The 15,602-nt window shown below is 49.2% G+C and overlaps 2 protein-coding genes across 2 annotated transcripts; one reads left to right on the forward strand and one right to left on the reverse strand.

Annotated features, from left to right (window-relative positions):
• The first annotated feature begins 390 nt into the window (after positions 1–390).
• Positions 391–2,492, forward strand: LOC128724839 (pentatricopeptide repeat-containing protein 1, mitochondrial). The gene is made up of 2 exons (XM_053818561.1): positions 391–1,779; positions 1,846–2,492. The coding sequence occupies exons 1-2, from the start codon at positions 391–393 to the stop codon at positions 2,470–2,472; spliced, it is 2,016 nt and encodes a 671-aa protein (XP_053674536.1). The 3' UTR covers positions 2,473–2,492.
• A 253-nt stretch (positions 2,493–2,745) lies between these two features.
• On the reverse strand, positions 2,746–13,216 carry LOC128722865 (glycogen-binding subunit 76A). The gene is made up of 3 exons (XM_053816548.1): positions 13,106–13,216; positions 6,287–6,449; positions 2,746–5,963 (listed from the first exon to the last, which is right to left on the reverse strand). Exons 2-3 carry the CDS (start codon positions 6,431–6,433, stop codon positions 3,999–4,001), a joined length of 2,112 nt encoding a protein of 703 aa, XP_053672523.1. The 5' UTR covers positions 6,434–6,449; positions 13,106–13,216; the 3' UTR covers positions 2,746–3,998.
• Positions 13,217–15,602: the final 2,386 nt, after the last annotated feature.

The raw sequence follows: 15,602 nt of genomic DNA on the forward strand, positions 1-15,602 counted from the left end.
AACTAGTGGTTTGTTTACTAACCTTGACAGCTGATAATGGGATCATTTGCGTAACATTTTAAATTGGCAAGTTGAGCAATTCGCAAAGCAATATATAGGCAATTTAAATGATGTTTAGTTCACAAAGGTAGTTGTGCTCAATGGACATACGAAAAGCTAAGTCCTAAGTGAGAGAAACGTAGAGAAAAAATCGATTTCATTATAGAAACACCTACAAAAGATCGAGAGGAAAGTGTGTTGTCGTGAACTAGCTTCTTTAGAATAGGCGACTGTTTGACAGCTTCACCCGCAAGCATTTTTAAACGTCATAAAAAACATAAACAAACACATGCGCTAGTGCATTACGTTGTGCGTAAAATGATGTAAAAAGTGCATTTAAAGGTAACAAAAATGTCTGTAACAATAATCAATGCTCTTCGGAGGCAATGCGTCGGTCAGTTTCGGTTATTGGTACTTCAGCGTCAATCTGTATTGTGTACCAGAGGATTGCGATACTCGCCGGCGATTCTATCGCAGAGTAAACACATCAAAGATGATTTCAGCCTGCTGGAGGCTTCGAACAGCTCGGAGCACTTTGGAACACTTTCGCCGCAGGTGGACGAACCGGAAATGCTCGATGAAGGCGATCTGCGGGAGGAAGAATTCCTGCTAAACAAACCTACGCGAGACCAAAAACTCTCCGTCCGTCAGTATGCGGACTTGATAAAGGATCACTTGAAAAACAAACGTATCCGGGAGGCGCTCGATGTGATCGAAGTGCGGATGAAACAGGACCGAGTAAAGCCCGTGAACTACCATTTCAATCTACTAATTGGCGGGTGTGCTCGCGTCGGCTACAGCAAGAAAGCCTTCCAGCTGTACAATAAGATGAAGCAGCACGGTCTGAAAGTGACCGGAGGAACGTATACATCTCTGTTCAATGCGTGCGCTAATTCTCCCTTTCTGGGAGATGGAATAACACGTGCAAACCACCTGCGGGAGATCATGCTAGAGAAGGGATACGAACCAAACGAATCTAACTACAACGCCATGATCAAAGCGTACGGTCGATGTGGAGAACTGAAGACGGCTTTCCAGCTTGTAGACGAAATGGTCGCCCGCCGATTGCGTGTCGGAACGGATACGTTCAACTTTCTGCTACAAGCTTGCATCAGCGACCGAGAGCTTGGCTTCCGACATGCGCTGCTTGTATGGCACAGAATGCATCGGATGAAGGTCCGTCCTGATCGGTATTCGTTCAATTTGCTGCTTCGTTGCGTACGCGATTGCCAGCTGGGAGACCTGGAAACGATGGAGCAAGTAATCGAACAAATTCTCTCAAATAGTATTGAAGGCCACGGTCAGCAGCAGTTAATCACTGGGAAGGAGGAAGACATTTCTCCTGCAATCCAAGATGATCATGGGGAGGAGCATTTATCGAAACAAATTGCACCCGTTGCTAACGAACTGCAAGAGCGACTTACTCACGAAGGTGTCCCGGATTTGCTGTCTGCCAAACCGCATCTGGGAAGTTTAGTAAAGTTGGGAGAGGTACGCAAACCCGAAGATCGTTTATTGCTTCTTGGTGGCTCATCGAATGTGTTCGCTGAGATGGCAAAATGTGGAGTGGAACCGGACATACGCACCGTTACCGAGATGCTCGACGTGATTCCTCCGACGTACACAGCGGAAAAGCATCTGCTGACCACGATTAAACAACTGAAGCTGCGATGCGATATCGATTTTTTCAATATTCTCATCAAAAAGCGCTCGATGCGGTTCGATTACGAAGGAGCCAAGGTAAGCTAATCTTAGCCGAATTCCAACTGTCTCTTTTACCTAATACCCGTTTCAAATTCATTCCAGGATGTGCTGTACATGATCGAGGCAGCAAATTTAGAACCCGACATTGTGACTTACGGTGTTTTGGCTCTCGGTTGTCAGACGCAGGAGGAGGCGCGATCTCTACTGAAAATGATGCAAGACGCCAACGTGCACATGAATATACAGATTTTGGGTGCAATGTTACGACAAGGCTGCATCAAGAACAACTTTCGCTATGTCACGGAGGTTCTCAACATTGTCAAGAACGAGCGGTTGAAGCCGAACGAGCAGTTCCTGCGACACCTGGAGGACTTCAGCAAAGTGTGTGAAAAACGAGACCGCGAGTACGACGCCAAGCCGCGCAAAAAGGGCCGAGAAGAGTTCAAGATGGAGTACAACCGGTATCGAATGCAGCTGGACGCGTGGCGAGAACACATGGGACTGCATGGGCTAGCTTTGGATCAAGCGTTAGGTATCGTACGCGAACACCCCTGGGAGCAGTTCAAGCAAAGGCAGGAGGATGGCTTCGAAGCGGTTAAAAATCCAAAGCTTCGTCACAAACGAAAGAAGCAACACTTTATTCGAAAGGTTGACTTGGACGCTATTGACGACGATGAAGAAGATCAAAATGATGGCAATAATATGAAGGAAGTTAGATCGCTTCGATGAAAACCAAAACAGTAGTAATAAATGTGATAGTACAACTTATTACCCGCGAGCATTTTGATTTATGATGACTTCAGGTTACTTCAGGACTACTGAAACGCCAAATGAACAAATGACGCGTGGTAGCTGTTAAGTGCGATTGATTGGTTGTGTTGACCCGTCCTTTATCAGGTCCAGAATTAACGATCAACGCACGAAAATACTCGTCGATCGGTATAGATGTTGATAAGCATTAACATTACTACCTGCAGTAGTTGGTATTTAAATAATGCTCACTTTATTCAACTCTAAACTGAGTAAAACTGGCTTCTATACATACTCTAACGGGGAGTACTGCACGCACCACCCAACTGTCGCCTGTGTTGTCAGTGGTTAGTACCTTATCGGTCATGTTCTATGCTATTTGATGCAGTTGCAATCCGCCCATTCGCATTTGCCAGTGCTTCTCTGGATGTCGGTATAATAATTACAGTTCAGTATTTGCTATTCCTACCATTATTAGACTTTGGGATGATATTACATTCTAACGGGTTTTATAGTTTGTTACAATGCTCTGCTTTACATCATAAGACACAATGTTTATTATAAAGCCGCCTACTCCTCACTGTCACTCTCTCTCTCTCTCTCTCTCTCTCTCTCTCTCTCTCTCGTTCGTTTCATTTCTTCCAATCTCTCTATCTATTCGGCCTGTCTTTAAGGACAGTAACCGCGCAATTTTTTAAAATTTTCCACTTTTCCAATCCGCTTCGCTATTTCTATCCAAATTGATTCGTGTTTCTGGGTATCGTGTTTTAAATTAATTTTACTGCTCAACTCGCATTCGTCCGTCCATGCCTCCGCCATTCTGCCTCCCACCATTCGCGCTATCAACAGTTTTTGTTTGCTTTATTCATAATCTACACACGCACAACGGAAAGCATGGACGATTCTGGCCCATCAACATACATATAAAACATAAACATTCGCAAACATAACAAATCGCAACATGGCGTCCTCGTCTCACGATTAAAATCTCAATCGGCGGCCCAACAACCTGTCGATTCGTTCAATTCCGGTACCATACTCGCCTACGCGCCAAACCGGATGCACGCTATCGCTACACTAAAGCAGTTGCATTATGCAAATTTACTGGCAAAATGTTCGAACCAGGATCAATATTTGACATTGTTCGAGTTATGGTTTCGTGTGGGGTTTTTTTTGTTGTTGCATATTCCGCTATTGCATGTGCTATTTCGGTTTCACTTATCGGTGCGTATGGATCTGCTTCCAATTTCGACTTAACATGTTTTTTTTTCCGCCTTAACTTTGGTACTTGGTTGGTTGAAACGGTGGCTTGATTCTCGCGTGTGATCGTTCGATCCTATCGAGGTTTTTGTTTGTTTAGTTTAGTTTCCAATAATACTACGACCCTTACGATGGCGCCCTCTCCCTTTCCCTCCCATCTCCCAATCCATTGCCAGCCGCCAGAGGAGGGTGTGATTGCACATGAAGATAATCCGGAGTGGGCGCGTTGAAGCACGCGCTCGCTCCTAGTAGAAACTGCTGCACCACGCCGGTTCCGTAACGGACGGAGTGTTCGTCTGGCCACGGGCCACAATCATCGGGGCCGGCTGCGTGATCGGCAAACACTGGAAGACGTAGTTCGTGTCGTAGTTGCTGTCCCAGAACTGCTCACCTCGGCAGTGAAACCGGATCGCCATCTCGATGCGCTGACCGACCTGCACCGAGTTGCCGTGCAGCGTGAAGCTAAACTTGTCCGAAAAGCCGTCGCACGAGTTTTCCGCGTACACCGCCTGCAGGTCCGAGTAGCTGCGCCAGTTATCGAGCGTGTACCGCACGTACACCGACTTGTGGAAGTCGAGATTGCGCACCCGCACCGTACCGGTGATGGTGAGCGTGATCGGATCCGTTACGGCCGCATTTTCCAGGTTAACCTGCTTCTCGCGCACGCGATCCAGGAAGCACGGTAACGCACCAGGTTGCTGGAACAATGGCACCAACACCCGGTCCGCCTTTGGGCCGAGACTGATCTCTGGCACAGGCTGTTCGACCGCTTGCAGGATCGTAAGGTCTTCGTACGCGGATTGCGGCACCTTCGGCACCTCGTCCATGAACGTCCGCACGTCCGTCAGATCGAGCCCAAGGACATCCGCGAACCGGACGACCTTTCTGCGTCCTGGCGTACCGGGTGGCGTTTTTCCGGTTTTCAGTGACGAACAGCGCCGGATGCGCTGAGGTTTGCTTTCTTCCTCGTCCTCATCACCCGACGACATCACCGCCCGGCGGTGATCCTTCCGGTCTTCGTCCTCGTCCTCATCCCGACCGTGATCGTTCTGCTTGCCCGAGCCCGTACCATCCAGGTGCCGTCCCGCGGTCATCGTGCAATCCTCGAGAATCTTTTGCACCTCCTCGATCTCGATGGCCGCCCCGCGGTACACCGATTGTTGGTGCTCTCGTCGCGTCTCATCCTGCCGTTCGGTGTCTTCTTCGTACTTCAACCCGTACGGGTGACCCATCAGCTCGATCTCGGTGTCGGCGTTTATGACCGTGCCACGTGGCATGATCGCGTGTCCATTGCCCATGCGTGTTTGCGCGCAATACGCACTATCCGGGACGTCCGTGTCCGTCGGTTCGTCGAGCGGTTCCATCGTCACGTCCTGCAGGGTGCTGTTCGAGTTCGAGCTGATACCCGTGAAAGTGGAGTTGTTGGATTCGGTCGACTGGGACGGTGGCAACGATTCCGAGCAGCTATCACTGTCCAACGTGCTGGCCGTGGTATACCCAGGCACGTGACCATTCGCCGGTAGACTAGTGCTTGTCGCGGTGAAAGGATTGTTCAGGGTGTGGTTCATGGTGGGGAAGGTCACGAAAGTGTCCTCGCCAGCCGATGGAGAGTCCACGGTGAGATGTGGTTTATGATCGCGGGTTGGCGGACTCGCAAAGTGTGCCGGATTCGCTGGACCATCCAACGCGTACGGTCCTGTTCCGATCGATCGCAATCCAATGGCGGTAGAACCCGGCACGATCGTACAATCGTAGTACTCACCTCCACTAACCGATCGCTGCTCCTGGTCGGAACTGTCCGGATCGTAGAACTGACAGTCGGACGAGCTGCTGTGGCTGCTGGCGGCCGATCCCTGCGGTGTTGAGCAGGGTGACGAGCAGACGTACCCGGATTCTGGGGCTTGAGCAACAGGATCAACCACGGTCGCAGCTGTCGCCGCGACCGGAAGACCTGTCGGTGTTGCGGTGGCCGTTTCGATTAGCCGTGTGTACTCGCATTCCTCCACCGGGGAGCAGGGGCTTTCCACCTCGAGCCCGAAATCGAAGCAGGAGTCGGCTTCGTTCGCAACCATACGCAGCGGTTGCAAACTCGTAACGCTCGTCTGCTCGCTGCTGTTTGCTGGTGACAGCCAGGTGTTTTCCGTGAGCTGCTGCTGTTGTTCCGTGGTTGTGAGTCGGCCTTCGTCGTCCTCATCGTCACCGGAGCCACCCTGAAACGAGCGATGCATGCTGGGGATCAATCGAAGCCTATTGGGCTGCACTAGGCACTACGGTTTTGGGCATGGTGAGGGTTTTTCGATCGCTGCTTTATCGAATTCAATGATGATGACGTGCGATTTTGTCTAGCATTAGCATTAGCAGGGAGATCATGAGCAACAATTTCATTTGCGATTCCAACGTCGTCACATGCAACAAATTTGGCCTAATGGTAATCTTGTGTGGTACTTGGATGAAAAGGTTTAGAGGGATTTGTGCCAGTGAAGAAGCATCTACCAAATGTAACAACCCTGATGTGGACCAGCCTTAGCCTTACCTGAGAGCCAAGATTCCTTAGGCGTGTCTGCAGGCTCCGGGCGAAAGCATCGACGCGGCTCCGGCAGGACATACCGATCGGCAGCAATGAGGTGATCCCGCACGGTCTGTCAGGTCCAGTCGCTGACGGATCGCCCGGTGTGGTCATGGAAGCAAGGCAGTTTCTGTCGAAACGAGTGCGAAGAAGAAGACCAAGAAAGAAAAAGGACAAAATAACATCATCAGCAATTTAGAGGACTTATTGGCAATATCAAGTAGTACTGCGATGTTTTCTTCGTCTAACTAATGAGCTATGTCGCCAAAGCAGTGATGTAATTTTGCGAAAGCAGATGAACAAAGCATGCCAAATGATCTGTTTTCTCCTTGCCAAACGATTTAAATAGGAGTGTACGGAAATGTTATTAAATGTACAGAGAAAAAGGGTACAAAATTAGGTAAATATAGCTTCCAAAGCCTGATGTTCAATCTCAAATGTGCGCTGCCTAATTAACTGCTCAATGAATGGATCAGATTGCCATTAATAGTAGAGCGTCATCGAGAACGCAATAGAATGCTCGTACCGTCTAATCATGTGCTTTCTCGAATCGTATGGTAAATTTGCAAATTGTTACATTTTTCCCTTTTTTTTCTAGCAAATTCTGAAGGAAAACTCTCCCGCTTGCTTTTCTCTCCACCGGCAACATGCACACCGTGGGAGGATGTGTGTTTTTTTGCCGTTCCTTTCGTTTTAAATCTCAATTAAATTTATTTACAGCCACGACCATGCGATGCCGCGTTGCTGACGCACTTTGCTGATGTCGGAACGGGATTTGGTTCGCTTGGACGGACGAAATCGGACGCATCATATGGCGTCTTCTTGAGTGGCGCTCGGTTACTGGCCTCGCCGTTTGAACCTCACGCGGGTTGCACTTTCGATTAAAACTTTCTCTTCGTGTTCGTTTTCGTTTTTGGTAATGCACGCGTGTTCCCAACGAATTTCCCCACCCCAAAGTCAGGTCAGCTTTTTTTTTGGGTTGTTTATTAAATGCATTATCTTCTCCTATCTGTCTTCCACCACATGAGCGTTTTATTAATGGGAGTTATTTGTTTTTTGCTTGTTCTGTTGGTTTTTTCGTTGGCTTATATGAACGTTTGTCTCTGTAGCAACCGTGGGTGGATTGGTTTTAAAAACACGCGCAATGGGTGTCCTTACCACAACCAGCCGACGGCGCCACTCGAGCAGCATCTCAATTGAAGCCCGTTTCGAACGCGAAAATCGTCATCATCGTCCGATTTTCGGTAACGGAGATTTTCTATAAATACGCGGTCAGGCGCTTTCATGTGCTGCTATCCGGATGGCATGATGCTTTTCCGTGAGTTTTAAGCGTGTCGAAAGGCGCAATGAAATCTAAGCCATGTTATATCCAAACAACCCCATTGAATTGAGAGCACCCTTAAATTAAAGGGCTTCAGTGTGCGATGTGTAATAGAGCATGAGAAGGTATCATTTGCTTGTGTTTCTATAGCAGTCAATTCTCGCTTTAGGTTTGTGGGTTAATTTAAAAAAAAGTAGAAAAATAAGAAATAATAAAAGCAAATATCACAATACGATCGTACAAATACCGACAGTAAATAAACGCACCACAATAAACAGGAACGAAAACGAACAACAACAACGTAACGAGTAGAGAGACAGAACAAAAAGCAGTAAAGTAAGACAAAAAGAAAAGAAAGGAAATAAGAACCTGATCAAAATGATCCACCACCAGACGTAGAGTGACCAAGCTTCATGTAATCTGGAAGAGATAAGGAAGAGCATAATTAACATACGATAACCCACCGGTGCCGGTGACGGTGTTCGATTACGTAAGCCACTAACGGCCAGCTGACTCGACCCGTGGGAAGGTAACGCGTGAAGGTTAAAACCGTGCGTGTGCTTAGGTGCGAGGCGTGTTAGCGAATCTGGTTGATACCGAAAAAGGGGCCTATTCTTAGCCCGAACAACAAACCCTTCGATGGGACCCAAACGTGAACCACCTGCGGGACGAGATGGATCGTGCGTGAGGAAATCCGCGAAACGATTCTAACCACGCCAGGGGGTCATCCCCTCACGAGTGGGGCATCAAAGCAGCCTTCCGCACCTGCGGGGAAAACCAATGTGGGAGCGAATCGGAAAAAAAAACTTTGAGGCATGTGCCATTGATACCCGTACTCTTGGCGTCTTGAAGTTGATCAATGAGCAGCAATGTTGCAGATGTCGGAGGACGACGTGTGATTTTTTTTTCTTTTCGCAAACGCACACGAGCGCGCGTTAAATGTAGCCCTAAAAAAAGACTAATGTCAATGTCATGCGCGTGTGGGGTTTGAATCGCAACGTCTCGAAGTCGAAGCAGTCCTTACCAAGAGGGAGGCTTTTACGGTAAATCGTCGTGGTTTCGTGAGCCGGCATGAGGTAGGAACACCATGAGGGTGCCCCGTACGGTGCCAAGAGTGGTCCAATTTAATTATAGATAAACTCAATGGTCAAACTAGAGACATCATGGCGTATCGGATTACGCATTATTATAATAGGGCAAAGATGAACTACTGAACCATGGAACGAAGACAGACGTCATAGAGACATAGCTAATTAAATAGGTGGAGAAGGACACATTAGGGTCAAAACCAAAGCTTGCTGTGATGTTTCAAAACGTTCAAAATTTGCCAAGGACATTAAAGTTCCAACTGAGTTTATGTTTTATTCTCGAGACTATGCAGACCATCAGGTCTAGTGTTTCTCGGAAATGATATCGCCAGAAATTCAGGAAAACATCCCATTTAATTAGTACCCTTTTACTTCCCATTTGCCTTTAGCCAATTGGATACCATGAGCTCCAGACGTGAGCGTTTGAATAATAGCCCTGTCCGTTAAGGATAATGTATACGATCAACCACATTCGCGCCATGAGATGATTGCATGCAATGACTATGAGCTCCTCAACAAATCGATCGACCAGTCTCAGACACATAGGGGTTGGTTGGGAAGTTCTGGCTGGCGCTTGACGGAACCGATAGCGGTTCCAATTAGTGGACAAGATGACGCCAGACGGTCGAGCTTGCTGCCAGGCGGTTCCTAATCGTGGGTAAACACGAACCAAGGCATGTTCCGGGGGACCTGCAGGACCGGCGCAAACCCATGTGGCATATCAGCGTGCAAGCACAACAATAAACAGCGCACGTTATCGGACCGGGCTGTGTTGGTGGTTATGTGTTGGCCAAAACAGCGCCACCAACGTTCACCATTACCGTCTCGCGCCGGAATCGCCTATGACGGTACGTTTTGGCGTCGCTCCTGTCAGGTTGCCGGATCGGGCTCGGATTTCTTGGAGTGAATGTTTACCAACACGCCTCAAGCCGACGGTAGATAACAAAATTCATCCCGCCAGCAGCAGCAGCGTCACTACAAACACAAAAATGCATCAGGCATGTCGTGAAACAATTTAGCACAAAGCTGCAGTTGGCCCGGTTTATCTCAAAATGCGAGCAGCCTACCGCACTAAATTACTGGTAAATATTGACCTTAAGCTTTCGTGAAGAAGTATTTACCCCAATCAGGCTTAATTCCGTGAATCACACAAACACCCGTTGAAGGGATGATCGTTATCGCGAGGGCACCATCAGCCGAGATCGGTTTGTTTGAATTAAACAGCCACAGGTCAACCGATCGTACCGATCTGGAATCGTTTCGTAATAGTTATGGCACTGGTGAGTAAGGAAAAATCACCAGCACGAACCATCGAATCGAATCCATGATGAAGAGCCATCCGGTTAGTAGATCGTAGATTTAGTTCGAGTATCGATTTCACCTGGCAGTGACGTGAAAAAATGCCATTAACATTTTCGTTTTTCAATCACAGGACCATCGTTGCCATCGTGTACTGGCATCCTTCGTCGCGCTGGTCGCCTTATTTATAGCGATCCATTACCGGTAAACGTGACCTCCGTTGCCAACAGGTTTTTGTGCACCACCGCACGATGAAAAACAAAATCATATGCTTCCCAGGCTACATCCGCCGAACTTAATGGCACGCATGGGCGCATCGAATGGAGACGCCTGGTGGCTGGTGGCGAGTTGAAGTGACCCATTCCGCGGGTGTCAATTTGGAGTAAATTTTTCAATTCACACACATAAACACCGTATGATCACGGCCAAGGACACGCACGGAGAGCGCGAGCGCGCGCGTGTCACAATTCGGCACAGCGTCACCTTCGCCACCCAAAATAGCCCCGTATAGCAGCACCAAAACGGAAATGGACCGAAATTGCATCGAGCGGGGAGAAGGTTTTTGGAAGAGCACGGTGGATCGGAGTAAATTACCGACGTCGCCCCATAAAGATGATGCAATTGATGAATAATGCTTGCTTCAGACGATGCCTCCACCAGCCCAGGCCCGTTAAGGAAATTGATTGCTAAGAAATGGGTGGAAAGCATCCAAAAAAACTGAAGAAAACTCGACCCCGAGGAAAAGGAGGAAGAGCACGCGGTAAATTATAACCCGTGGGTTTCCGGACGTCGGGTTTGGTCCGGGTGTGAAAGAAAAATATTGTGGAATCGGTCACCTTCAAATGACTTTCACCCTCGTCGGGACGTTTGGGAAGCGGACGTGTCGAAAGAAAAATGGTGGTGCGTTTTTACGAATGCACTTCTGGCCGCGTGTAGATTCCGGGGCTGGTACCGTTCGACCGTTTACGACCATTATGACCATGCAGTTTCGCGGATGCGCTGGTGTTTGTATGTTTTACAGATCCATTTATTATCTAACCAATGACCGACAAGCGGAGAAGCAGCGGAGAATCCAATTACTTTATCACACTAAATGGAAATGATCATTGCGATATGGATTCGCTTCGATCGATTACGCTGATTGAACAATTCACGGACTAATTAACAGTGCTTTCGGGAGGGTGAATACAAAACCCTCAGCGAAGCGAATATTCAATTTGTCACAAAATTGCTGCTCCTGCAGAGCAAAAAAAACCGCTCACTTTCTCGGTTCCACCGATAAGTAGCGCAAGAAGATTTGAAACAAAGGATCCGAATGTATATTTAATTTCAGTCATCCGACCTCCTACACGGCGCCATGTTTCCACGCTGGCGGCGCAGTTTACCACGGGTGTGTTGCCTTCAGACGGTCTGTCTGTCCGCGCGCGAGGGCGGCCGAAACGGAGCGTCTAAATTAAAGAAAAAAGGGCAGCGTGTATAAAAAGAGATGCCTGAAAAGAGAACGTGCACTCGACAAGGGCTCGGCCGATGGTCCACCATCAGCGTCAATCATCACCTGATCGTGCATTAGGTGATTATCGATACGTAACCACCCGGATCGCTGCTACCTGTGCAAAAACTTTCCACCGGAGGGATCGGCCGTACCAAAAACGTCACGCGGACAATGTTTTTGCGGCCCTTCAGGTGAACCAATCGCGTGGGGCCCGATCGCGACGGGCGATGGCCGCGCGGCAAAGGGACACGGCACACACGCTTAACAAGTGGCCGGAAAGCGAGAGAGTGAGAGAGCACGAAAAGGAAAGAAATGCCGAGGGGTAAGAAGGCCACTCTCAATCGTAAACATCCCGCGAAACCCGACCAATCAGCACCGAAGCCGCCATGGATCGTGATCGCGGCGGAATGGCGACAAAACAAAAATTGATTCGGATACACGGTTTGCTTATTTTTAACCGGCAGTCATCGCTGCCACATGCCACACACTTGCGGGGCAGGACATTCGCAGCCGCGAGTGGTGGTGAAAATAGATCGCGCGATTTTTTTGTTTGAATTTTATTTAAACTTTTCTTTTGCTTGCATTTGCGAACCATGGACGTCGGGTGAAAGCGGAAAAAAATCGAGCACCAATCGGTGATCGCAGGGGGCGAGTCCTGCAAGGATTCCATTCGCAATTACGCACCCTCCGGGGGTGGTAACGATGATGGAAAATAATGACCACCAGGCGGCTCCGTGGACGCAGAACAACAAGAGTTATGGGTCGTTTTATTACAACCGAATGAATGGTCGACGTCAGGAGCATTACTTTGTGATGCACTTTTGCTCTTTTTGAAGGTGCGATAAAAGCTTTCGCTCTCTCGCTCTCTTCCTTTATCAGCCTGGATATGAACGGTAATGGACCTGCAACCCTTAACATCAGTCCACCGCTAAGCGGGTGCATTGATAATCGTATCGATAATTTGATACCAATTGGACAGTGAGGTCAGCAAAAGGTGGACAAAAGTTTGTGTTACTTTTCTTTACCCTTTAGATGTACGATTTGCAATAAATTTTCATTAAATATTGCAGCAAAAAATATACACTCAATAGCTTTATTAGATGGCTCTTCATGGCTGACTTAACGAAGGTTGAGTAATTATTATTGCTGGATTTTTTTCCTTTACAACGCATTCGGCAAGCTTTGTGCCCATTGTGCCGCGATCAATACATCCACAGCACAATCTAACTCATCGCTAGCAGACGCAAAACGCGATTCGTCCGCCGACTGGGGTGTCGATGGAATTGTTTTCTCCGTCAATTGTCGTGCGCGAGTTCTAGACGAACCCCCCACACCCCACATCGACCACCTATCAGCCCCACCCAAAATCTTGTGTAAATAAGAGCAGAAATCGTGTTGTTGTAACGACACTACCGCGAGAAGCGTACACGTGTAACACGCAAGTGGGACATGCCAGACGTCCAGGCATTCCACAGCGAAGGAGAAAAACGAGGAAACCAAACGTCGGATTCAGAGGTCAAAAGAAAGGTCAGAATGATTCCCACCAGCCTCATCGCCCGGGTGAGGTGAACCGGTCCAGCACTTACCGTAGCTCTATAAGAAGTCCAATAACGATCGCTGTCACGGTGACGATGATGGTTGGCTGATCGGCGCCAAATAGATGCCGGATCAGCTGCTCGACTGCGAAACCACCGGTCAGGGTCGAAGGATTCGGTTGTACGGGTTGCGGGTCGGGTGGCCGACAGGGAGGCGTATGTGTGGGAAAATGATGCCGCCGCCAAATCGATTGATCCTTGTCGCACTGCTGCTGTAAGGGTTCGTCCACCAGTGGCAAGGATTCTGCCAGGTGTGTTCGGGTACACTGATCAGTGAGCACAAAATTCCTATGCACTAACCAAACAGGGGGTTTGGTGATGAGTATGACTTTGTTTGGTTTGTTCACAATCACACACACACACACGTACACACGCGTACACACGCGTACACAAGCACACAAGCACACAGGAGCGCTAAGGACGAATGCACAACACGTCAATTGCAGTGCGACGGAGCGACGGGATAATACGATCACTCAGGCGAGATATAGCAACACTTGGGCACGTAGGCACGAGGACAACGTGGATTTTTCCACCGTGCGGGCACGTAAGCACGCACACAGGACGCGAAAAGCGGAAAAGCAGAGCAGAGTGGTCGCAGAATTGGTGTATGAGACGGTGAGCAGATTAAGCGCAGATGTCAGGCAAACGCAACAAACAACATCCCTCAGTGCACTTTCGAAGGGTTTTCGCCGAATTTGTGTGCGGGTGTGTTGGTGAAGGTGTTTGGGTGCGCTCGGTAAGGATAGCCCTTTTGTTGCTGTTGTTGAACGGGGATGGGTTGTTCTCACTTTTTTTGCTCCTGCCAAGCGATCGCGATCCTTCACTAATGATATTTCGCTCTTGCCACCGCTCACAATCGCACACAACCCCGCGGTTGTCGTTATCTTTCTAAGCACCGCCACGCCACTGACACTCGGCTCGATCCTTGCTGTGAGAGCACGTTCACGATCACTGCAGCACCATCGCACAAGCACAACACCCAACAACAACCACCGACACCGATCGCGATCGGTACACACTACTTTGTAGCGATTTGTGATGATCTAACAACCCTCGGGGTGCACAATTGCGAGCCTGATCGCGCGGTGATCGCGAACATCATCCAGGATCAGCTGGCGGTTGTTTGAGCTCCTTTTTAGGCAGCTTTCCTCTCGTAGCCTCTCGGAAGCAGGACGATCGTAGCCGATCGAGAGACGTTGAACGAGAGAAATCCTTGCCGGAGCAGAAAACAGCTGTGTGTTTGCGCGCCCGTTTGTGACAGGATAGCTGCGAGATGTTATCCTTCCAACAGGGTACGGCAAACACGCGGATGGGTTGGGCTTTGGGTTGCGATTGTTTTGCCTGAGGTCGCGGGTTTTTCCGTTACCGTTACTGTTGTGCTGTCTCAAAGGACCAGCTGGATCAGCATTCGTCCTTTCTGCTGAAACGAAGCGAGGTAGAGAGCGAGAAAGAGACGACACGTGAGTGTTGAAGGTAGAACAACAAAGGACACATAACATCAAAGGAATTGGATGCAATCGGATCACACACGAGAGGGCTGCACTCCTTGCTTTGTTGCGTTCTTCCAATAAATCTTCACACACAAACACATGCGGGCGTATGAAATGTGCACTTCGTAGAGGAGATTTACGCGCCAATAGCACACTTTATCACTTTTCACAGGCACTTCGTTGGCAAAAGGGAAATTTAAAGGGCATCCTAGCGCGAAAGGTCATCGGTCATGTGTGTTTGGGGGTATTGAACGGGATTCGCGAAAAAGGACATCCCCGCTCGGAAGCCGATACACACGTGCACGGGACGAACTGTCATTCCTTCGGTGACTTCTCCATCCCACCACCCCCACCATGCCTGCAAAGGAATGCCTACTGATAAGAAGATTGAGCCTTACCCGGTGTTGTTGGCTGGGTCACGGATGCAGTGTCCCGGGTGACTCTGGCAGTTGTCCGATCCGATCGCAACCGTTTGCTCCGTGGGAAGGTTGATCGAAATGGTCCGTTCTTTTGCGACTAGAACAGAACGCGGGCTTGTTTGGCGTGAACCACTGTCCGGAACCGAAGTGGAGTAACAAACAAACAAATTCGAAGCCCGTAGTAGGCGCTGGGGCGGATTCTGTCAGCGTGTCAGCTAACCCGGACTCGGAGCTGCCCCGAGCAGAGATGTTCCGTGGCGGACGTCGCTTTGGCAAAGACTTCCCCAGGTCAATCCACTGCGAACGGGCAGCGGCGGTCCCGTCGTCGTCGGCCAAGCCAAAGTGTCAAGAGAAGGACGTTGCAAGGTCGCGCGCTCTTCCCAAGGCGCCGTGTGCGATGGTGTTGCGGTTTCGCTCACGCTCAGCTGATCTCGCTCAGCTGTCAACATTATGCTCTCGCGCTCGGAGTCGCGTGCTCTCTCGTTCTCGCTCTCTTCACTGTCTTCCGGGCGGTTGTGTGAGCGAGATGGGAAAGCGCGAGTGTCCCGTTCGTTCGTCGGGAGCAAAAACAATGCG

Source organism: Anopheles nili, chromosome 3 (assembly GCF_943737925.1).
Source record: "Anopheles nili chromosome 3, idAnoNiliSN_F5_01, whole genome shotgun sequence".
In the NCBI taxonomy this organism is placed as follows: domain Eukaryota; kingdom Metazoa; phylum Arthropoda; class Insecta; order Diptera; family Culicidae; genus Anopheles; species Anopheles nili.

Excerpts from the sequence above, each read along its gene's own strand:
- LOC128724839 (XM_053818561.1), top strand. The coding sequence starts at position 391 with ATGTCTGTAACAATAATCAATGCTCTTCGGAGGCAATGCGTCGGTCAG. Across the intron at positions 1,780-1,845 it reads TCGATTACGAAGGAGCCAAG|GATGTGCTGTACATGATCGA; the intron begins GTAAGCTAATCT and ends AATTCATTCCAG.
- LOC128722865 (XM_053816548.1), bottom strand. The coding sequence starts at position 6,433 with ATGACCACACCGGGCGATCCGTCAGCGACTGGACCTGACAGACCGTGC. Across the intron at positions 5,964-6,286 it reads TAAGGAATCTTGGCTCTCAG|GGTGGCTCCGGTGACGATGA; the intron begins GTAAGGCTAAGG and ends CGCTCGTTTCAG.